Raw genomic sequence first — 21520 nt, 5'->3', positions numbered from 1 at the left:
CCTTTTCCCTGTTGTTTTCTGAAGGGTCTTTTCTCTCCATGCTAATTCTCTAAACATCTCTCTTTCTTCTCCCCACCAGGGCCCCAAAGGAGAACGCGGCCCCAAAGGAGACAGGGTAGGTCTCTCCAGCCATGCTTTGGCTATTGGTCGCTGGAGTTTGGTCAGGAAATGGGGATGTGGGAGGGGGAAAGATTTCCATGGCCATGTTAAAGAATTTGAAAATCCAGAAAACTTTTGAACTGTGGACAATGGCGACCGAGTCCAGTCACCCTGCTTTGTCTCATGCCCGGATGACGCTACCGCAGTACTAACCTCTGGGTTCTCTCCTCTTCTTTTGCAGGGACCCCCAGGCCTACCTGGTAGAGATGGCATTCCCGGACAGCCTGGTCTTCCTGGCCCTCCAGGCCCCCCAGGACCTCCAGGCCTTGGCGGAGTGAGTTGGGTTCTAATCATTCGCTTAGTTCTTCCCCGGCATGGGATGAATGCAGCACAGTATTTTCACATCGGCTTTCCCTTCTTTCTTTCTCCTGCAGAACTTCGCACCTCAACTGTCTTACGGCTATGACGAGAAATCCGTTGGCGGCCTGTCCGTGCCTGGCCCTATGGTGAGCGTCCAGCGTCTCCCTTGAGGGGCTGGGGCAGGGGCCAGCCTGAGGGCCAGGACTGAGACATGAGAAGACGTTAGGGAGAAAGGATGGGAGGGAGTGGAGTTGGAGTTATGTAGCAGAGAGACAGGAGCTAGCTTGGTCTAGCTTGGCTTTAGAACGCACAAGGCCAGCTGCATCAGTCAGGCAGAGCGGAGGGGGGCGGGAGATCTCTTCCCGGGGGCAGGCACAGGACCACCAGCTGGTTGGGGCTGATGTTTTCCTGGACACTGCTATGCAGGATCGGCAAGGGATACATAAATTTGCCTTAATCCTAGGCCAACTTGAGACCTGGGGCCTGCTCTCTTCCCCAAGTAGAACATCTTGGCAGGTGGCTTCATGGATTGGGACCTCCGGGGGTCAACAGGGACTCCATCCACGAGGGGAGGGGTGGTAAAAGATCAGCAAGAGATGGAATGGTCTGTGCCAGGGAGAGTCAGCCACGAGCCAGGCGGCTGTGGGTGGTCTGCTGGAAAAGAGGAGGTCACTGAAAACCGAAAAGGAGGGGAGGCCGGGCCTGGGCAACATGGCGGCTTCTCCAGCTCATCTCCACACCTGACTTATTCTTTTCTCTCTCTTCTTCATTTCCAGGGCCCAGCTGGTCCCCGCGGTCTCCCCGGCCCTCCTGGTTCTCCTGTAAGTACCTCGCATCTTCCCTGTCAAGAAAACATAGCCCATTTGAGCCCTCAGCCAGCACCTTGTAACTTCCCTCTTTGGGAACGAGCTACCCCCAGTGCACTTTCAGGCTCCTCAGCTCCCAGAGACCTTCTCAGCGAAGGGATGGGAAGTTGCCTGCAGGGTGACCAGACAGCAAGTGTGAAAAATCGGGATGGGGAGTGGGGAGTAATAGGAGCTTATAGAAGAAAAAGACCCAAAAATCGGGACTGTCCCTATAAAATCGGAACATATGGTCACCCTAGTTGCCTGGAGCAGGGGAGGAGTGTGGGTTTGGCTCCTTCCTGGTGGTCGGTGATAGACACCTCACACCTTGATAGACACAGATGCTCTGTGCGAGGCAGCTGCTGCCAGCAGTGGAGGGAAATCGGACTGATGCGTGAGCAACTGGGTGTGGATATGTTCATTTTCTAACCCGTCTTCTCCTACTCTTCTAGGGTCCTCAAGGTTTCCAAGGTCCTCCCGGTGAGCCTGGAGAGCCTGGGGCTTCTGTAAGTCATGGTCAATCGTCTTCTCGCTCTTCATAACGAGATGGGCTGCACACTGAACCTCCCGTCCCCAGCCTGGGACTATTCCTTGCACCTTCCCTCTTCTGCCACTTGGGGGCAGCTGGTGCAAAGCCTGGCCTACCTTTGCGGAAAAGACTTCATCGGGGAATGGGATTTCTCTAGCCAAGCCAAGAACCTGTCCCAGGCCTGTCGGGTGAATGGCTAGTGGAGGGGTGGTAATGGGAAAGTCTTGCCTGGTCTCAGAATATTAACACGTTTCTTCTGCCTCTTCTAGGGTCCCATAGGTCCCCGTGGTCCACCTGGTCCACCTGGCAAGAATGGAGATGACGTAAGTGTCCTTCAGAATCAAAGTCCTTCTAGAGAAGATCCCCCACCCCGCCCCCAAATGTAGGGGATAGCCTTGCTTGCTAGCCAGATATTGATGGCTGTGCTAAGCCTGTTGGGTACATGGCCTTCCTTGCACGAGCCAAGTGAGCCTTTGGCTTCCATGATGCCGTGAAACACCGAGAGAAAAGAAAATGGGACCTCTCCCCAGACAGGGTTTTGCGAAGAGTTGGGTCACTTTCCCTGTGCATTTAGCATCTGATTAGTTGTCACTGCAAACGAGCCGGGTGGGCTACTGACCTGACTCCATCTCTTCTTCCTTCTCCAAGGGTGAAGCTGGAAAGCCTGGACGTCCTGGTGAACGTGGTGCTCCCGGCCCCCAGGTGAGATGCCTCTTCTGTCTGGTTCCCCCCTTGGCATTCGGGTTCAGGTGGGTTTTTACCTTTGACCAGCATCACCATTGTGACTCGGCTGGAAAAGCACTGGCTGGGCAAACCTGCCCGAAACCTCTTGATCTCATTGTCTGGTTTAGCTTACTTCACATGACTGCCATTCACTGGGGAAGACGGTTGGCTCTAGCAAGCTGGTCCTGGCTAAAGCTGGTCACTGTCAATGGCTAGGAGTCATGGTCACAGCAAGAGATGCTCATGACCAGGGTGGGGCGCCGAGTTCCCCTCAGCAGTAACTGGCTTGATGTGGGGCGACCCTGGTGTCCTTGTCTCTAAATCGTTGTCTTTTCCTCTCCCCAGGGTGCCCGTGGTCTGCCCGGAACTGCTGGCCTGCCAGGCATGAAGGGTCACAGAGTAAGCTGATTCTCTATTTCTTTACACTTGGAAAAGGAAAAGGAAAGGTGGACCTGTACAACGCCAAAGATAGAACCATAGAATATCAGGGTTGGAAGGGACCTCAGGAGGTCATCTCGTCCAACCCCCTGCTCAAAGCAGGACTAATCCCCAGACAGATTTTTCCTCCAGATCCCTAAATGGCCCCCTCAAGGAATGAACTCACAGCCCTGGGTTTAGCAGGCCAATGCTTAGCCCCGGCAGAAACATAAGCAGTAGCTGAGCTCCCACCACAGTGCCCTCAGCTGGCCTTATTGTAAGGCAATTCTGCAAGTTCCTTTCTACGAGGAGTGGTCTGATGGAGCCCCTTGTCCTTGCCACCATTTGGAGGAATTCCCCCCTTCTCATGCCACTCAGCTGGCAAACAGATGGGGCCTTACCCTCCCACCCCACCCCACCCCACCATGCACATTGTGAGGGAGCATTGCAAAGCCAGATGATTTTCAGTCATGCCTCCGCCTGGGAGGACAGTGTCTTCTCCTGACCCTCATCACTGTACACGTGTGTTTCTGTTTCCCCTTCCCTCCAGGGTTTCAGCGGTCTTGATGGTGCTAAGGGTGATACTGGTCCAGCTGGCCCCAAGGTAAGGTCCCTCTGCCACAAGGCACGTTGGCCCTCTCTGTTCCCTTGAAAAGTTTCCTTGTTCCCTTTGGGAACCAGCCATTGACTCCAGCTTTGTCTTCCTTCTAGGGTGAGCCTGGTAGTCCTGGTGAGAACGGAGCTCCTGGACAAATAGTGAGTAGCTCGTCACGCCTTCCTGTTGCCCATTGATAGTAGGAGTCTGGATAGGAGGTGGTGAGGGGGGCAGGTGTTGAGCTTATGAAAGCAGCAGGGACCTGCAAGAAGAGGGGTCGTGGGGAGGGTTGAGCTAGTTTTCCGGAGCACTTGGTTTTCCAAGGGACTAGAGAACAAAGTGGGGCAGATTTTCCAGCATGAAGCCCCACAGGGGGTGGGGAGCAGGGCAGGGCTGGGAGATCTGGGGGAGAGGGCAGGGTGCAGATGATGATGGTGGCATCACTAGATGAACTCACATCTCTCCTCCTTTCTAGGGGCCCCGTGGTCTTCCCGGCGAGAGAGGCCGCCCTGGTCCATCTGGCCCCGCTGTGAGTATCGGTGCTGCACTGCTGGCCTGCGGGCATCTTGAAGCATCCCCCCCAGTGGCACCCCTCTGGGCCATGCTGGCTGGGATAGCTCCAATGTGCAGCATGCTCCTCCTCTCATGGCTTCTGGGTCTTGTGCCAGCCTGTCTGTAACCAGTGCGTCTCTCCTCTCTTCCCGACAGGGTGCTCGTGGTAACGACGGTGGTCCCGGTGCTGCTGGCCCTCCAGTGAGTATTTTCGCCTCGCGCTGCCCTGAGATGAGATGGTTCAGCCGCGGGGCCCTGGCCTTTGGGTGGTACGGCCACATGGACACTGGTCACAACAACCTCCATGTCGCTCCCCTCCTGGAGCTTTGCTGGCTTGAGCCCCATGGGTGGCAACAGCACAACCCCACTCAGGAACTGGCCAGTGCCCGGATGGAAAGGTTTCCTCTCTCCGGCCTCTGTTCCCACCCACGTCAAAGCACAGCTCAGAACTCTAGCCAAGGCCAAGGTGGCTGCAGTGATGAGAACCTGCCGGCCCCGGAGGTTCCTTGCTATCACTCTCTAACCCGCTTCCTTCTCACCTAGGGTCCAACTGGCCCAGCTGGCCCCCCTGGCTTCCCTGGCGCTGTTGGTGCTAAGGTAAGGACATGAGCCCCTTTTCGCCGGGGGGCATCTCCCCATCGCTGCGGTGGGAGCTTTCCCTGCAGCCAGCTTGGGTGGAAGCTGATCCCAGCCTTCAACTAGGGGTTTCATCATAGTTCAAATATACTGTCCAGATGGCCTGGCCCCATAACCGTCGCCAAACTGTGGGTCAGGAGCCTTGCGGGTCCATCTCTGCCTTATGCCGACCCTACCCCCTGCTAAGCTGATACCAGCACAATTGTTGGATCCAGTCATCCCCAAAGGCCTTGCAGCTGCCCCTGAGCAAATATGGCGAGCCCCAGTCAGTCCCCCTCCACAAGTGGGTTGGAGGGATGGAGCACCAGGCCTCGGTGCAGCAAGACATTCAGTTCCAGTCAGAGCCCAGTCAGGCCTGAGGGCAAATGGCTTCCGCTGAGCACGGGGGTGTGCGGGGGTCTCCCAGCAGTCACTGTGCTCACCGGTCTTTCTCTCCTCTCTTGTCCTCTAGGGTGAAACTGGTCCCCAAGGTGGTCGTGGTGGTGAAGGCCCACAGGGCGCCCGTGGTGAGCCCGGTGCCCCCGGCCCCGCTGGCGCTGCCGGCCCTGCTGTGAGTGGAATTGCACGACCCCTCCTGCCTCTTGCCCGTTGCCCTGTCATCTCCAGTGATAACACTCCCTCTCTTTTTCTCTCTCCTAGGGCAACCCTGGTAGCGATGGTCAACCTGGTGCCAAAGGTGCAACTGTAAGTAGCCATCTCCCCCCTCCTTCCGTCCTTTGTAGCAGATCGGCTCTCGGGAGCCAGGTTTTCCCAGCTGCCTCACCATCTCTTCTGCCTTCCATAGGGTGCTCCTGGCATCGCTGGCGCTCCCGGCTTCCCCGGTGCTCGTGGCCCCTCCGGACCCCAGGGTCCCAGCGGTGCTCCTGGTCCCAAGGGTAACAGCGTAAGTGTCCTTCCTCCTTCCCTGTCTCTGCTGAATTAGATTGGCCTTCTTCACCGTCCAGGGAGGCGCCAGGCTTTGTGAACTGATCTCTGCCCCTGGCACCCCAGCGCTCAGTGCATCCCCTCCCTCAGCTCCTTCTCTGAGCCTTCACCTTTGCAGCTCTGCATCTACCAGCACCTCCCTCCTTATCAGCCACCTGTCTCTGCTGGAGATGTCTCAGCTCCACCCTCTGCCCTGGGATGGGGATCCTCTGACCTGGGTTACAGCCAGCACAGTTCCCCTCCTCCTACAGAATATTGAAGGTCCCTGTCCCTTTATGGGGCTGAGCCTTTTGTGTCTGTCATTCCCTCTGGTGCCGAAAAGGGGTTGAGGGCACAACATAGATGGCAGGCAGCATTAAGCCCTTGTTCACGCAGGGAGACGTCTGATATGAATTCGTTTCTCTTTCCTTCTACCTTCAGGGCGAACCCGGTGCTCCAGGCAACAAGGGAGATGCTGGTGCCAAGGGAGAACCTGTAAGTACCAGCCCCGCTGGGGCCTGCTAGAAGCTTTGCCCACAGTCTGGTTTGCTAGCCACAGGGAGACACTCACCACTTTGACTTGCTTGTGCTTTCTAGGGTCCTGCTGGTGTCCAAGGCCCCCCTGGTCCATCTGGGGAAGAAGGCAAGAGAGGATCCCGTGGTGAGCCCGGCCCTGCTGGTCTGCCCGGCCCTGCTGGCGAACGTGTAAGTAGCAGCTGTGTTTCCCTGGAGATCATGCCCATTGGCATGGTGCTGGGTCCTCCGGTCAGATCCGGAGCTCCGTCTCTCGGACACAGAGGGCCCCCGACCTACCTTCTCAGTGATCCAAGCACCTCCCGAATCTTGGGATGGGAAATTAAGATTTGGACCCAGAATCAAATCCAAATCCAGATCCCATAAGGGGCCTGACCTGAAATCCCAGCCTGGCACACGCCCAGGTTCTGGAAGGAGGTCAGACCCAGATCAGCTGAACATGAAATCCAGCCCCATCACCATCCCAAACCCAACCAACCCTGGAGTTGCCACCCCCCTGAAATTTTCACCCCCAAGGTTGGCAGGTAGGGCCCGTTCCTCCCCACTGCAATCCCAGGAAGGGACGGGAATTGGAATGGGGGATTCTGTGAAGCTCCCTTTCCATTCCCATCTTCTCCCTGCTTCACTTGCTGGCTGAGTGGGCATTTACCTCACTGGTTTCTCTTGTGTCCCATTGCAGGGTGCTCCTGGAAGCCGTGGTTTCCCTGGCTCTGATGGCATTTCTGGTCCTAAGGTAGGTGCTAGTCTCCCGCTGTTTCCTCCCTCCTAATGTGAGAGAGACAGAAGCGGCTCAGATGTCCATCACACTGAAATACACAAGGGACTCAGAGGCAGGCTCCCACCTAGGCCTCCTTTGCAAGGGGCTTGGAAGCAGCTAAAGGCTGTGGAAGGGGGAGTTAGTGGGACTTTCTGGGAGCAGTGCATTCTGCCCTGTGGGATCAGCCACTCCCTAGCCCCATCCCCTTTCTTTACACGCTACGTTCTGGATTTAGGTGTGAGAATTGGCTTGTCTCCACATGGTACATATGCTAGGATGGCCCTTTTGCTATGGTTATTCACCCCATGGCATAGCCCAGTGATTTCTTTGTGGCCAGCCCTGGCAAAGCCCTTTCAGTGCCCACTCAGCTCCGTTTAGTCACCCTCCTCTGTCAGGTGACACGGTGGGTCCCTGCTGACTCGTCACGCCTTGCCAGCGAGAAGAAGCAATCCAGGTCTCTACTGCAGCGTGTGACCTCTCTCCTGCTTCCCTCCCCACCCTAGGGTCCCGCTGGCGAACGCGGATCCCCTGGCCCTGCTGGTCCCAAAGGATCCCCCGGTGAATCTGGACGTCCTGGCGAGCCTGGTCTGCCCGGCGCCAAGGTAAGAAGGTGGAGGCGCCGGACAATGGTTCTGAGTGGGATGGAGGGGCTGTCCGGGGAGTTCTACCCAACTTTGCTGCTATTTCTGCCAAGTGCCATCTCCAGGTGAACTCTCTGCCCACATCCTTCCCCTGGCCTCTTCTGGTGCCAGCGCTCTGTGGTTGCAGCCGGCTTCAATCAACTGGGTGTTTTAGGCCTTCCCACATCCACCTCCTGCAGTGACCCATCGGCTGCGCTGCCCGCCCTCACCCACCACATCTACCCTGTTCTGACCCCTCGCGCACAGCGAAGGAGGCCGGACGCCCGATGGCTTAACCCAGCTCTTCTTTCTTTTCAGGGTCTGACTGGAAGCCCAGGTGGCCCAGGTCCCGATGGCAAGACCGGCCCCACTGTAAGTTGTGGTTTATCAAGGCCTTTCCTCCTCCTCCTCTCCCTTTGCTAGCAATGGCCTCCTCTGAACCGTGCCTTTGCTTCATCCACACTAGGGTCCCGCTGGTCAAGATGGTCGCCCTGGACCCGCAGGCCCACCCGGTGCCAGAGGTCAGGCTGGTGTCATGGGTTTCCCTGGACCTAAAGGTGCTGCTGTGAGTATCAACGTGCTCCCTTCCTGTACTGTCGCCTTGGGGTGAGTCACCCAGCCCAGTGATAGGGACGTGACAAAATGGCCACCTTCAGGACTTCCTGTCACCCTGGCTGCCGCCCGGGTGCATACAAAGCACAATGGATAAGTGGCCAATTTGGGTACCGTTTTGTAAAGAGGGGCATTATGTGAGGGGAGGCATGCTGGGAACCTCTCCCTCAGGGGTTAGCTGCCGGCAGAGACAGGCGGCCCAGAAGACATCCCACCATGAGGCGGGGAGATGACCAGGCCCCTGAGGAAAGACAATGCTGGGGCAGTCGTGGGAGGCAACCTAGCGCGTCAATAGAACTACCACAGGGCCAGCCTCATCTGCTTCCTGTCATGGCGCCTTTCATGCCCTCTTGTGGCTGCATCCTAGGGCCATACAAGAGCCAATCGTCCCCAATATCCCCTCGCTGCTTGTTCCCGGGGGTACCGCGTTCCTTCACTGAAGCCATTTTGTTCCCTTTCTCAGGGCGAGCCCGGCAAACCCGGTGAAAGAGGCGTTCCCGGACCTGCTGGCGCTGTTGTACGTATTTTTCTTGGTACTGATGGCCTCTAACAATCTGTCTCTCGCAGCCAGGGCTGGGTCCAGCCGAGAGTTTGCCAGCCCGAGGCCTCTCTTCTTCAAGATGAGAAAGAGAGAATTTACCGTGACAGTAAAACAGACCTATATAGTATAGGGCTTTCCACAGCAGAACAGACCGGGGTCCATCTAGCGAATATCTGGGCTCTGGCCTACCACCACAGGATTCAGTGGAAGATATAAAAACTTCTGCGTTGGGATGACATGCCTATGGTGTCTGGTTCTTCCTAAGCCACAGAATTGATTATTCCCTGGACTTCGGGGGGAAGGTTTCTATCCCTTACCCCTTTTTCTCCCTGTTACTAATACCTTGTGGCAATGAGTTCCTCAGGTTAACTGTGTAACCCATGAGGCCAACTTTTGAAGCCCCCTGAGATTCTGCTTCTGAACCTTGTAGGCTCACCACACCTTCCCTGACGCTCATGCCCTGCTCCCATCTGACACTCATTCAGGGTCTGAGCTGAGCTCTTTTTAACCTCTTCCTCCTCTCTCCACAGGGTGCTCCTGGCAAAGATGGTGAAGCTGGTGCCCAGGGAGCTCCTGGAGCAGCTGTGAGTATGAATCCTTTCTCGACCCTGCCCTCTGTGCTGGCTTGTTGGGGAGCGTGCTGCTCCAAACCCCACTGGATTCCTCCTGACTTTCTCCCATCCTCTTTCAGGGTCCCGCTGGAGAGAGAGGTGAACAAGGACCTTCAGGTGCTCCTGGATTCCAGGTGAGGAGTGTTCAATTAAAGGCCCCATCACAGGGGGGAAATCCCTCCTGATCAATCATATTTTGTTCCATTTTTTTCACACCCCTCCCTTCCCCCAGGAAATCTCAACTCTTGGGTTTTTTTCTTCCCCTCCCAGGGTCTGCCTGGTCCCGCTGGTCCAGCTGGTGAATCTGGCAAGCCCGGTGAGCAGGTAAGTGCCAAGAAACCACGGCAGTGTGTGGGATTTACAGAAAGAAGGAGGAGAGCTCCGCTTAACTCCAGAAGCCAAGGAGAGGTGTCTCCATGACAGACCCTGCCCCCTGACTACCAGTCCCTCACTTGCCTGCCCCTTATCAGTACCTTTCGTGGCCATTCTCACTTCCCTGGGGCTCCTGCCCCATTCCCACCCTCAGCTGGAGATGTTCCTCCAACACTGGATGTACGTCCAGAGTGATGAAACTTATCAGATTCCTCCTTAGTGAATGAATGGGGAGAGCTGCCTCCAGACAGGGCCTTGGCCGCTGTCAGACTTTCTCCCCCGCAGCCTCAGAACTCATCTCAGATGCCACAGCAACTATGAAACTCCATCATTCCAGGCCTCCAACCTCTTCTCCGAAAGCCTTTTGGGTGGACATGGGCCCAGGCCCTGGATCTGAGCACCTGTAAACTGGGGCTGGTGGGGGGTGGCATTGAACTCTGGATCCAGATCTCAGTTTGACCACTTGGGATTCTCTCTGTATTCAGCCCAGATATCCAGGCCGGGGGCCCAAGACCAGCCTTTCGGCTAAGAGCAAATGTAGTTTCAATGTAACAACTGACACATCCTCTGTGAGGTGAGACCAGGCCCTGGCTTTGCTTGGGAGGAGACTCGGTTCTCTGGGACCATAGAGCTCTCCCGTCTCTAACTGGTACGAGCCATGCAAAATTCCAGTGGTGGAAAGACAGAGGCAGAGGCAGAGTCTGGCTCTCATGAGGATGGAGCTTGGTGAGTAGTGATGGAGGGGTTGGAGCAGATGTCCCCCTTCCCGGCCGCTCACTGCTCCACCCCAGCCAGTTCAGGGGCAACATCTGGGCTTCTCCAGCAGGTAGCATGCTCCTTTCCAAGCCCTCAGCTCTAATTCTGCCTTCTCTGTCTCTCCCGTGACAGGGTGCCCCCGGAGACATCGGTGCTCCCGGTCCAGCTGGTTCAAGAGTAAGTTGCGACCCATTTTCTCTGCTATCAGCAATCTCTCACTCTTCTGTCTCTCTCGCTGGCTGCCCCTCGGGATGGCGCAGTAACCCGTTTCGGTTCTCTCTCCTCCCTCCTCTAGGGTGAGAGAGGTTTCCCCGGAGAGCGTGGTGTCCAAGGTGCGCCCGGTCCACAGGGCCCACGTGGTGGTAACGGTGCTCCTGGTAACGATGGTGCTAAGGTATGTACCTATCTCCCTCCTCCTCCTCCATGATGGGTGAAGGAGACTCAGCTAGAAATGGGAGGGGAAACCAGGGGAAAATCAGTGCCTCTTACATGTCCAGGCGAAGCAGGCACCGGAATAGGATTGGCAATGGGCTACACACTCCTCCTGCTTTGGAAGGGGCTGAGGCTTAGTGTCCAGCAAGCCAGCAGCTGCCTCACGCCAGGTGCAAAGCAGGAAGGGGGGACTCCATCTTCCCCCATCGAGTTAGCCCCAGTCCTGCAGCCACTGCAGGATTCTCTTCTCTCTGTCCAAGTCGCAGAAGGCCCCATTTGGCCTGGGCAGCACTCATGGCCTAGCCTTGCTTGGCTCCAGAGGCAGCCTGCCCTGGCACTGGAGAATGGGGGACGGGTTGCGGGTCTCTGAAAGGCGGGCGGCTTTTGCTGTGATGAGGACGTAGCTCCATTTCTAACCCCAATTCTCTTTCCTCCCCACCCCCACTCTGCCTTCTGGGGTGTTAGGGTGATGCTGGCGCTCCTGGTGCTCCCGGAAACCAAGGTCCTCCCGGTCTGCAGGGAATGCCCGGTGAACGTGGTGCTGCTGGTCTGCCTGGTGCCAGGGGTGACAGAGTACGTATGAGCCCCCTGAAGGCCTTCCAGCAAAGTGACCGTCAGTCTTCACCATGGAGACCATGCCTCAGATCTCCCTGCTCACACTCAGCTTGTTACGCTTCTTTTCCCCCCTCCACTCTTCCCAGGTTCTCTCTTCTCCACCTCCATGTGTCACTCTTCTTCCCCAGCTCTCTCTGTGCCCCCTCCTTCCTTGCCTTTCTGTCCCCTTTTCCCTTCCATTTCGCCCCCCTCCGCTCCTCTTCCATCTCTCTTCTCCAGCTCCAGCCCCCACCTCCTCTGCCTCTCCTCTCTGCTCTTGGAGAATCTAGGCCAGGTGCCTGGGCCACTTCAGGGTCTAGATGCCCTCGTCCGACAGTCGCTTTAGGCCAAAGCCAGTCCCCCGCCCAAACCAAGGAACTCCCGGGCCTTTCCGTGTGTGTCTCTCCAGGAGTCCAGCGAAGTGCCCTGGTTCTTGCCCAGTGCGCTGCTGGGGTTTCTGCTCCACAAGGCCTAGTTATGCCATTGGAAGAGGTCTTCTCCACCAGCTTGAATGGCTTGGACATGGCCAGCACTGTGCTGTCTTTTTCCATTGGCCAAGCTGACTGGCTAATGGTCCGGATGCTTGGTGTGAACAGCTTCCAGTGCAGGGCAGATAAACACACGCACACACACCAGAGCTGGCACAAGCCCCCACCCAGCTCTGTGCTCCGTAACCAGAAGGTAACCTTGCTTTGCCCTCTCCCCCCAGGGTGATGCAGGTCCCAAGGGTGCTGATGGATCTCCCGGCAAAGATGGCCCAAGAGGTCTGACTGGCCCCATTGGTCCTCCTGGCCCAGCTGGTGCCACTGGTGACAAGGTAAGGATCACCCCACCCCCTTTCCCTGTCCCCTTGGAAGGAGCAGGGCAGTGACTCTCCTAGCCTCTCGGGCACCTGAGCTGGTGCCATGGGCCCTTGGCATTGGTGCAAAGGCCAGTCCCATTTGTGCCCAGCAGCTGTCAACTCGGCTTCTGTTTCCTGGGAGACAGAGAGGAAGGCCCCAGCTGATCATTCGATGCAGAGATGCCTCTGGATCCTCCCAATGAGAGCATGGGGCTTCATCAGCTTCCCCTGGGAATGCTTCCTACAGACCCGGCCTGCCCAATCAGGGCAGTGCTCAGGAGGGTCCTGCATCCCTATCCCCCATTTCCAGAGAGGAGGCAACTTCTTGCTCTCCCCATGTTTCACGAGTGACCCCCGAGCTAGCCTGCCTTACCCCAGAGGCACTTCCAAACAGCCCTGGTCTGCCAGGCCCGAGCCTTGACCTCATCCCTCTTCTCTCCTTGTGCAGGGTGAAGCTGGTCCCTCCGGCCCCGCTGGTCCCACTGGTGCTCGTGGTGCTCCTGTAAGTACCGTTCCTCTCTGATTGGCTTCAGAGGCAAAGATCAACCCCTCCCTCTCCTCGCTGACCCCATCTCTCTCGTTTCCTTCTCTTCCAGGGAGATCGTGGTGAGCCTGGCCCACCTGGTCCCGCTGGATTCGCTGGTCCCCCTGTAAGTATGATGGTTAAGAGATGGCCCTCACTGGCCCCAGTGACTCCTCCCCTCACCCAGACCTTCCTCGGGAGGATGATATTCAGTGGGGTGGGCTACGGGGGTAATCCCGTGCAGCCCAGGGCTATGGGGCAGAAGCAATCCTACCTACCATTGCAATACTGGGAGCACTGTTCCTGCGTACGGAAATGGGACTCATCCCTGGCCGGTGGACTCACCGAGTTGTCCTACACCAGGCCTCCGATGGGGAACAGGGCCAGTCCTATGGCCTGTGATCCTCTGGCTCCCATATGAGCTCAACGGGACTTTCCCCATTGAGACAGCCTAGTCTCATCAGCCCATGTTTGTTCAGTGAAAGACCCTCCGCTCCAATCTCTGTGAGCTCCCCGCACGGACGCTGCCCCTCACCCTCCGCTCTGCTCTCCTCCACAGGGTGCTGACGGCCAGCCTGGTGCTAAAGGTGAAACTGGCGATGCTGGTGCTAAGGGTGATGCTGGTCCCCCAGGCCCTGCTGGCCCCACTGGTGCTCCTGGCCCCGCTGTAAGTGACTCTCCACTGCTCCGATCCCTCCCCATTCAGCCAGCGTTCCGTTCCTGCCTCTGACCTCCTGCTCTTTCCTCTCCCACAGGGTGCTGTTGGTGCTCCCGGACCCAAAGGTGCTCGTGGTAGCGCTGGACCCCCTGTGAGTATTTCCTCCACCTTTGTGCTCAGCCTCTGGGCTGCCAGGGATGGGAGCCACCTTGCAAAATGTCCCTCTCTTAGCAACAGTGGAAATGCCCGAGTTCCTGGCAGGTTACGGACTAGCTGGGACTAACAAACAGCTGGTGATTCCTTCATGGAATCTCTCTCTGTTTTGCATGGGGCAGTTTTCACTCCCCTTCTGATTTGGCTTCTCCCACCAAAATTGGTTGAAGGTTGATTCCCCCCAGCCCGCAGCATGTGAGAATCCACCTTTCCAGCACGGCCTTTGCCCTGGGGCTGCTTTTTGCCTCCATCACTGGGGAAGAGGCAGGTTGGGAAAGGGGGTTGCTTTCTGAGTTTGTTGCAAAATGCCAAAAACAAAACCCCACCCTCCTCCTGTCCCTCTAGAACTGGAGCAGCTTCTTCCCTGGGTCGAGAAATATTTCGCTTCCCTCTGGTTGGAGCATTAAAATGAGACCCTCACTCTCAGCTTAGCTGCAGGCCTCTTTCAGCCCACGGGCATGGCAGTGTTTTGGGCAGTGCTCATAGTACAGATCCGTGGCTAACGGAGCCGTGGGACTTAACGCCTTCTCTCCCCACCTTGTGCAGGGCGCTACTGGTTTCCCTGGTGCTGCTGGAAGAGTTGGTCCCCCTGGCCCCTCTGTGAGTATCTCCTTTTTGATCCCCTTGCTGGTAGCGTTGGGGGAGGGCCGACTGCACTGGGCACCGAGCCCTGCTGGCAGGGGTGGGGATGGGGAGGCTGGTGGGGGGATCTGCCACGAGACTGGCAGCCTCCAGCCTCTGGGGAGGATAGGTGATGGTTGGAATCAAAAGAGGCCGCCTGGAAGCCAAATGGGGAGGAGATGGGACCCGTGAGGGGCGTGAGGAGCAGTGGAGCCGGCAGGAGGAATGCCAGGGCCCTGCTGCAGAGCTTCCATGGTAGCCTGATACCACTTGCAGCCCAGCAGTGGCTCTGTCTGCCCCATGGTGGCACTGAAGCATGGAGCCAGGCCTTCTCCTCGCTCTGCTTGAAGGGCCTGATCATCAGAAATTAGCGCCCCTTGGAGAGGGCTTGCCTCTCGAAGTCTTGGGCTTCCCTGCCTGACCTCAACTCTCTGCTCTCTCCCAGGGAAACATCGGTCTCCCTGGCCCACCAGGCCCCAGCGGAAAGGAAGGTGCTAAGGGACCCCGTGGTGAGACTGGCCCTGCTGGCCGCACTGGCGAACCTGGCCCCGCTGGCCCACCTGGACCTTCTGGTGAGAAGGGCTCCCCTGGTGCCGATGGTGCCCCAGTAAGTACCTGTTCAGTCCTACCTCAGGCCCCTTGGCAAGTGTCGTTGGAGCGTGTGCCCCAGAGCAAGATGGGTGGGTTTGTAACCAGGATCTCTCTCTCCCCTCCAGGGTGCACCTGGTACTCCAGGCCCACAGGGTATTTCTGGACAACGTGGTGTCGTCGGCCTTCCCGGACAGAGAGGCGAGAGAGGTTTCCCTGGTCTCCCTGGCCCATCTGTGAGTATGAAGTCGAACCCTTATGCCCTCAAGCCGGACCTCAAAGGAGGCTTGTGGCTTCAACCCATTGCCCCTGCCCAAAAAGGATCCAAGCAGGGAGTGGATCTTACGGCCCAGCTGCTGAGGCTCAGACTTTCACCTGGCATTCGCAGGGCAGGGAAGGGGCGGGAGAGACAGGAGCTGATCACGCTTCGCTGCTGGCGTGATTGAGAGCTCTCCATGCAAGGAATGGAGTCCTTGACTCTTCCCCCTTGTCCAGGGAGCTGCTCTGGCCAGGAGATAAGAGAGGAGGAATAGCAGGAAGGGACCTGTGATCTTATCATTATTATAGAAGAGGATGATGGAGCCAAACCTCCCAGGCTGAGGGGTGCTCAGAAGTTCACCACCCCCGGATCTGACCTTCTTGCTTGGTCCCCAACTCTCTCTGAGCCTGGAGCCATAACTCCAGCCCCAAACTCTGAGGCCCTAGGGCGTGGGATCCAGTTTGGGACAGGGGTGTGTCATCATTTGGTGGTGGTGGGAGGGGATTCAACCCCTCTCCCCTCACGGGCGGGTTCTTCGGTCTCAGCCACACCGCTTCCTCTTCTCTAACCCGGGCTGGTGTCTCTCTCGCTCCTCCCCAGGGTGAACCTGGCAAACAAGGTCCATCTGGCGCCCCTGGCGAACGTGGTCCTCCTGGCCCAGCAGGACCTCCTGGCTTGGCTGGACCCCCTGGTGAAGCTGGACGTGAGGTGAGCTGCCACCATGCTTGGCTTGTTAGGACTCTCCTTTGCTCAAACACCAACAAGGCCAAGAAACGCTAAAAGCCAGCGTGGATTAGTGTCCTGGCTGCTCCAGAACCCACCACCATCACCAGGAGCAGCACCAAAAACAAGGAGAGAAAACCCTTTCCATGCCCCTGAGCCAACACTCAGAATGCTCTGCTCCATTGAAGGGTAGGACAGACCTTGCCCTCAGCCTCCTGCAGGGGCTGGTGCCAGTGAGCAACGGCACGATGGCCGGAGCGCAGTGCCCGAGAGATGGGAGAACAGCCGGGTTCCCGGGACGGGATGGGTTCCAAAGGAGCTGAGTATGGGAGGGATCAGGGAATGGGCCAGTTCCAGAGAGAAACAGAAGCCCCGTGGGTGCCTTTCTGTTTTGATCTCTAGACCTCACCCATCTCTTCCTGCTCTCCCAGGCCTCAGTCCCCTGGTTAATGCGTCACTCATTGGTTGTCTCCTACCCAAGGCCCCTCTGTCTTGCTCGTGCCTAATGCTGGGTCTCTCTGCTTGTCCTCAGGGCTCTCCCGGTTCTGAAGGTGCTCCTGGTCGTGATGGAGCTGCTGGTCCCAAGGTGAGTTCAACCCCAAAGGGTCATGGCAAGAGGCTTTGACTAGGGTTGAACTTCAGGCAAATGTTAACTGGGTGCTTTGCTTCCCTCCCTCCTCGTCTTCTCTGGAAATAGGGTGACCGTGGTGAGACTGGCCCAGCTGGTCCTCCTGGTGCTCCCGGTGCCCCTGGTGCTCCCGGCCCTGTTGGTCCCGCTGGCAAGAATGGAGATCGTGGTGAGACTGTAAGTGATGCTTCTTTACATTCCCCCAAATATAAAACCCGCTTCCTGCCCTGAGCTGAGAATAGAACCCAGGAGTCCTGCTCCCAGTCCCCTGCCCCAACCCCCAGCCAATGCTCATCCCCAGAGCTGGGAACAGACTCCAGGAGTCCTGCTCCCAGTCCTCTGCCCCAACCCCCAGCCAATGCTCATCCCCTGCGCGGGAACAGACCCCAGGAGTCCTCTCCCAGTCCCCTGTCCCAACCCCCAGCCAATGCTCATCCCCTGCGCTGGGAATAGAACCCAGGCATCCTGCTCCGAGTCCCCTGCCCCAACCCCCAGCCAATGCTCATCCCCAGAGCTGGGAACAGACTCCAGGAGTCCTGCTCCCAGTCCTCCATTCTTGCCAGGGGACCAACAGGCCGGGAGCACCATAAGGCACCGGAGGCACCGGAGGCCCAGCTGGCGCCATCTCACACGGTCACCCTATCTGCCAAGAGACGAGAGGAGGAAGCAAAGCACCCAGTTACATTTGCCGAGTTCAACCCTAGTCATAGCCTCTTGCCATGACCCTTTGAGAGGGTTGAAACTTCACCTTGGACAGCAGCTCACATCACGACCAGGAGCACCTTCAGAACGGAGGAGAGCCCTGAGGACAAGCAGAGAACCCAAGCCATTAGGCACGAGCAGACAGAAGGGGCGCTGGGTAGGAGACAACCAAGCAGTGACGTCATTTAACCAGGCTGAAGGCCTGGAGAGCAGGAAAGATGGGTGAGGTCAAGATCAAATAAACAGAAAGGCACCCAGCGGGCTCTGTTTCTCTCTGGAACTGGCCGATTCCCGTTGTATTCCCTCCCATACTCAGGCTCTTTGGACCCATCCCGTCCGGGCAACCCGGCTAGTTTCTCCATCTCGCGGGCACTGCGCTCCCGGCCATCGTGCCGTTGCTCACTGGCACAGCCCCTGCAGGAGGCTGAAGGGCAAGGTCGTCCTACCCGTTCAAGGAGCAAGCATCTGAGTGTGGCGCTAGGGCATGGAAAGGTTTTTCTCTCCTTGTTTTTGGTTGCTGCTACGCTGGTTGATTGGTGGTGGGTTCGGACAGGGACACATAGCACGCTGGCTTTTAGGTTTCTGGCCTTGTTGGTGTTTTGAGAGAAGTTCCTAACAAAGCAAGCATTGGTGGCAGCTCACCTCACGTCCAGCTCACCAGGGGGCAGCCAAGGCCAGGAGGTCCGCTGAGCAGGAGGACCACGTCGCCGGGGGCGCCAGAATGGACCTTGTTTGGCCAGGTTCGACCCTGGGGACGAGAAGACACAGCACCGGTTAGAGAAAGTGGAAGCTCGGTGTTGGCTGAGACCTGGAAGAACCGCCCGTGAGGGGAGAGGGTTGAATCCCTCCTAGACACCACAAATGACAGACCACCCCCTGTCCCAAACTGGATCCACCGCGCCGAGGGCCTCCAGAGTTTGGGCTGGAGTATTTGGTCTCACGGCTCAGGAGAGTTGGGGACCAAGCAGAGGTTTAGATCCGGGGTGGGTCACTTCTGAGCACTCCTCGCCTGGGGTGGGCTCCAGTCATCCCTTCTGATAATAATGATAAGATCAACAGGTCCCTTCCTGCTATTTCTCCTCTCTAATCTCCTGGCCAGAGCAGCTCCCCTGAGACAAGCGGGAAGGAGTCAGAGAACGTCCATTCCTTGTGGAGAGTCTCTCAATCACGCAGCAGCGAGCGTGAAATCAGCTCTGTCTCTCCCCGCCCTTTCCCTGCCTCGCGAAATGCCAGGTGAAGTCTAGCCTCAGCCAGCTGGGCCGTAAGACCACTCCTGCTTGCATCCTTTTTGGGCAGGGCATGGTTGAGCCACAAGCCTCGCTTGGAGGTCCGGCTTTGAGGGCAATAAGGGTTCGACTTCATACTCCACAATGGCCAGGCGAGGACCAGGAAACCTCTCTCGCCTCTCTGTCCGGGAAGGCCGAGGACACCACGTTTCCAGAATACCCTGTGGGCTGGAAGTACCAGGTGCACCCTGGAGGGGAGAGAGGAGATCCTGGTTACAAACCGCACCAATCTTGCTCTGGGACACGCTCCAACGACACTTGCCAAGGGGCCTGAGAGGATGAACAGTTACTTTTTGCTTACTGGGGCACCATCAGCACCAGGGAGCCCTTCTCACCAGGAAGTCCAGGTGGGGCCAGCGGGCCAGTTCGCCAGTGCGGCCAGCAGGGCTCTCTCACCACGGGTGCCCTTAGCACCTCCTGCTTCCGCTGGGCCTGGGTGGCCAGGGAGACGCTGTGTTCCCTGGGATGAGAGCAAGAGTTGAGGTCAGGCAGGGAAGCCCAAGACTTCGAGAGGCAAGCCTCTCCAAGGGGCGCTAATTTCTGATGAATCAGGCCCATAAGCAGAGCGAGGAGAAGGCCTGCTCCCATGCTGTCGTGCCACCATGGCAGACGGAGCCCACTGCTGGCTGCAAGTTGGTATCAGGCTAACCATGGAGCTCTGCGCAGGGCCCTGGCATTCCTCCTTGCCGGCTCCATGTCCCTCCGCCCTGCACGGGAGTCCCATCTCTCCCCATTTAGCTTCAGGCCGTGCTCTTTTGATTCCAACACATCACCTATCCTCCCCAGAGGCTAGGATGGCTGCCCATGCCTCGTGTCAGATCCCCCCAGCCGCTCCCATCCACCACCCTGCCAGCAGGGCTGGTTGCCCAGTGCAGTCGGCCTCCCCCAACGCTACCAGCAAGGGGATCAAAAAGGAGATACTCACAGAGGCGGGGACCAACTCTTCCAGCAGCACCAGGGAAACCAGTATGCGCCCTGCACAAGGTGGGGAAGAAGGCGTTAAGTCCACGGTCCGTTAGCCACGATCTGTACTATGAGCACTGCCCAAACAACACTGCATGCCGTGGCTGAAAAGAGGCCTGCAGCTAAAGCTGAGAGTGAAGGTCTCATTTAATGCTCCACCAAGGAAGCTGAAATATTTCTCGACCCAGGAAGAAGGCTGCTCCAGTTCTAGAGGACAGGAGGAGGTGGGGTTTCTGTTTTTGGCATTTGCAACAAACTCAGAAAACCCCCTTTCCCAACCTGCTTCTTCCCCAGTGATCGGCAAGCAAAAAGCCCCAGGCATCAAGGCCGTGCTTGAAAGGTGGTCTCACATGCCCTGCGGTGCTGGGGGGAATCAACCTTTCAACCATTTGGTGGGAGAAGCCAAATCAGAAGGGGTGGAAAAACTGCCCCTGCAAAACAGAGAGAGATTCCTGAAGGAACACCAGCTGTTTGTTAGTCCAGCTAGATCCGTAACCTCTGCCATGGAACTCGGCATTTCCAACCTGTTGCTAAGAGCAGGGACATTTTCTGCAAGGTGGCTCCATCGCCTGGCAGCCAAGGCTAGAGCACAAAGGTGAGAAATACTCACAGGGGTCCTCAGCGCACCACGAGCACGCTTTGGTCCGGACAACCAACAGCACCCTTGGGAGAGAAAAGAGCAGGAGGTCCAGAGGCAGGGACAGGAAGCTGGCTGAATGGGAGGGATCGGAGGCAGTGGAGAGTCACTTACAGCGGTGCCAGGTAGCGACAGTGGGGCCAGCAGGGCCGGGGACCAAGCATCACCTTAGCACCAGCAATCAGCCAGTTTCACCTTTAGCACCAGGGATGGCCGTCAGCAGCCTGTTGGAGTGAGAGCAGAGCGGAGGGTGAGGCAGCGTCGTGCGGGAGCACAGAGATTGGCAGCGGAGGGTCTTTCACTGAACTAATCATGGGCTGATAGACTAGGCTGTCTCCAATGGGAAAGTCCCGTTGAGCTCATATGGGGCCAAGGATCACAGCATAGGACTGGTCCTGTGTTCCCCATCGGGCTGGTGATAGTGCACCTCGGTGAGTCCACGGCCAGGATGAGTCCACTTTCCGTTGACGCAGGAACAGGCTTCCCAGTATTTGCAATGGTAGGTAGGATTGCTCATGCCCCTCTAGCCCTGGGCTGACGGGTACCCCGTAGCCCACCCCCACTGAATATCATCCTCCGAGGAAGTCTGGTAGAGGGAGGAGTCACTGGGGCCAGTGAGGGCATCTCTTAACCATCATACTTACAGCGGGGACCAGCGATTCCAGCGGGACCTAGGTGGGCCAGGCTCACCACGACTTCCTGAAGAGAAGGACACGAGAGAATGGGTCAGCGAGGAGAGGAGGGGTTGATCTTTGCTCTGAAGCCAATCAGAGGGAACGTACTTACAGGAGACCACGAAGCACCGTGGACCAGCGAGGGGCCGGAGGGACCAGCTCACCTGCCACAAGGAGAGAGAGGGATGGGTCAAGGCTGGGCTGGCAGACCAGGGCTGTTTGGAAGTGCCTCTGGGTAAGGCAGGCTAGCTCGGGGTCACCGTGAAACATGGGTAGCAAGACAGTTGCCTCCTCTCTGAATGGGGGATAGGGATGCAGGACCTCCTGAGCACTGCCCTGCATTGGGCAGGCCGGGTCTGTAGGAGCATTCCCAGGGGAAGCTGAATGCAAGCCCCATGCTCACTCATTGGGAGGATCAGAGGATCCTCTGCATGGAATGATCACTGGGCCTTCCGTCTTCTGTCTCCCGGAAACAGAGACCGAGTTGGACAGCTGCTGGGCACAACTTAGGGCTGGCCTTTGCACCAATGCCAAGGGCCATAGGCACCAGTCAGGTGCCCGAGAGCTAGGAATTCACTGCCCTGCTCCTTCCAAGGGGACAGGGAAAAGGGGGTGGGTGATCCTTACTTGTCACAGTGGCAACCAAGCTGGGCCACGAGACCAATGGGCCTCAGACCTCTTGGGCCATCTTTTGCGGAGTCCATCAGCACCTTGGA

General features: G+C 57.6%; 1 protein-coding gene across 1 annotated transcript in view; it reads left to right on the top strand.

Annotated features, from left to right (window-relative positions):
• COL1A1 (collagen type I alpha 1 chain) overlaps positions 1-21520 on the top strand; it is a 32554-nt gene that overhangs the window by 3211 nt on the left and 7823 nt on the right. The window contains exons 4-43 of the mRNA XM_032791513.2: positions 80-115; positions 341-433; positions 534-605; positions 1236-1280; positions 1757-1810; positions 2103-2156; positions 2482-2535; positions 2902-2955; positions 3524-3577; positions 3685-3729; positions 4044-4097; positions 4277-4321; positions 4664-4717; positions 5208-5306; positions 5396-5440; positions 5541-5639; positions 6101-6154; positions 6257-6364; positions 6873-6926; positions 7454-7552; positions 7889-7942; positions 8037-8135; positions 8646-8699; positions 9254-9307; positions 9415-9468; positions 9605-9658; positions 10595-10639; positions 10758-10856; positions 11360-11467; positions 12198-12305; positions 12778-12831; positions 12926-12979; positions 13412-13519; positions 13608-13661; positions 14270-14323; positions 14790-14951; positions 15061-15168; positions 15792-15899; positions 16447-16500; positions 16612-16719. Coding sequence (XP_032647404.1) covers positions 80-115; positions 341-433; positions 534-605; positions 1236-1280; positions 1757-1810; positions 2103-2156; positions 2482-2535; positions 2902-2955; positions 3524-3577; positions 3685-3729; positions 4044-4097; positions 4277-4321; positions 4664-4717; positions 5208-5306; positions 5396-5440; positions 5541-5639; positions 6101-6154; positions 6257-6364; positions 6873-6926; positions 7454-7552; positions 7889-7942; positions 8037-8135; positions 8646-8699; positions 9254-9307; positions 9415-9468; positions 9605-9658; positions 10595-10639; positions 10758-10856; positions 11360-11467; positions 12198-12305; positions 12778-12831; positions 12926-12979; positions 13412-13519; positions 13608-13661; positions 14270-14323; positions 14790-14951; positions 15061-15168; positions 15792-15899; positions 16447-16500; positions 16612-16719 — 2865 coding nt within the window. The remainder of the gene's footprint in view (positions 1-79; positions 116-340; positions 434-533; positions 606-1235; positions 1281-1756; positions 1811-2102; positions 2157-2481; positions 2536-2901; positions 2956-3523; positions 3578-3684; positions 3730-4043; positions 4098-4276; positions 4322-4663; positions 4718-5207; positions 5307-5395; positions 5441-5540; positions 5640-6100; positions 6155-6256; positions 6365-6872; positions 6927-7453; positions 7553-7888; positions 7943-8036; positions 8136-8645; positions 8700-9253; positions 9308-9414; positions 9469-9604; positions 9659-10594; positions 10640-10757; positions 10857-11359; positions 11468-12197; positions 12306-12777; positions 12832-12925; positions 12980-13411; positions 13520-13607; positions 13662-14269; positions 14324-14789; positions 14952-15060; positions 15169-15791; positions 15900-16446; positions 16501-16611; positions 16720-21520) is intronic.

Source organism: Chelonoidis abingdonii, chromosome 21, assembly GCF_003597395.2.
Source record: "Chelonoidis abingdonii isolate Lonesome George chromosome 21, CheloAbing_2.0, whole genome shotgun sequence".
In the NCBI taxonomy this organism is placed as follows: domain Eukaryota; kingdom Metazoa; phylum Chordata; order Testudines; family Testudinidae; genus Chelonoidis; species Chelonoidis abingdonii.
The sequence above is the reverse complement of the archived record's forward strand: the minus strand, read 5'-3'. Positions and strand labels throughout refer to the sequence as shown.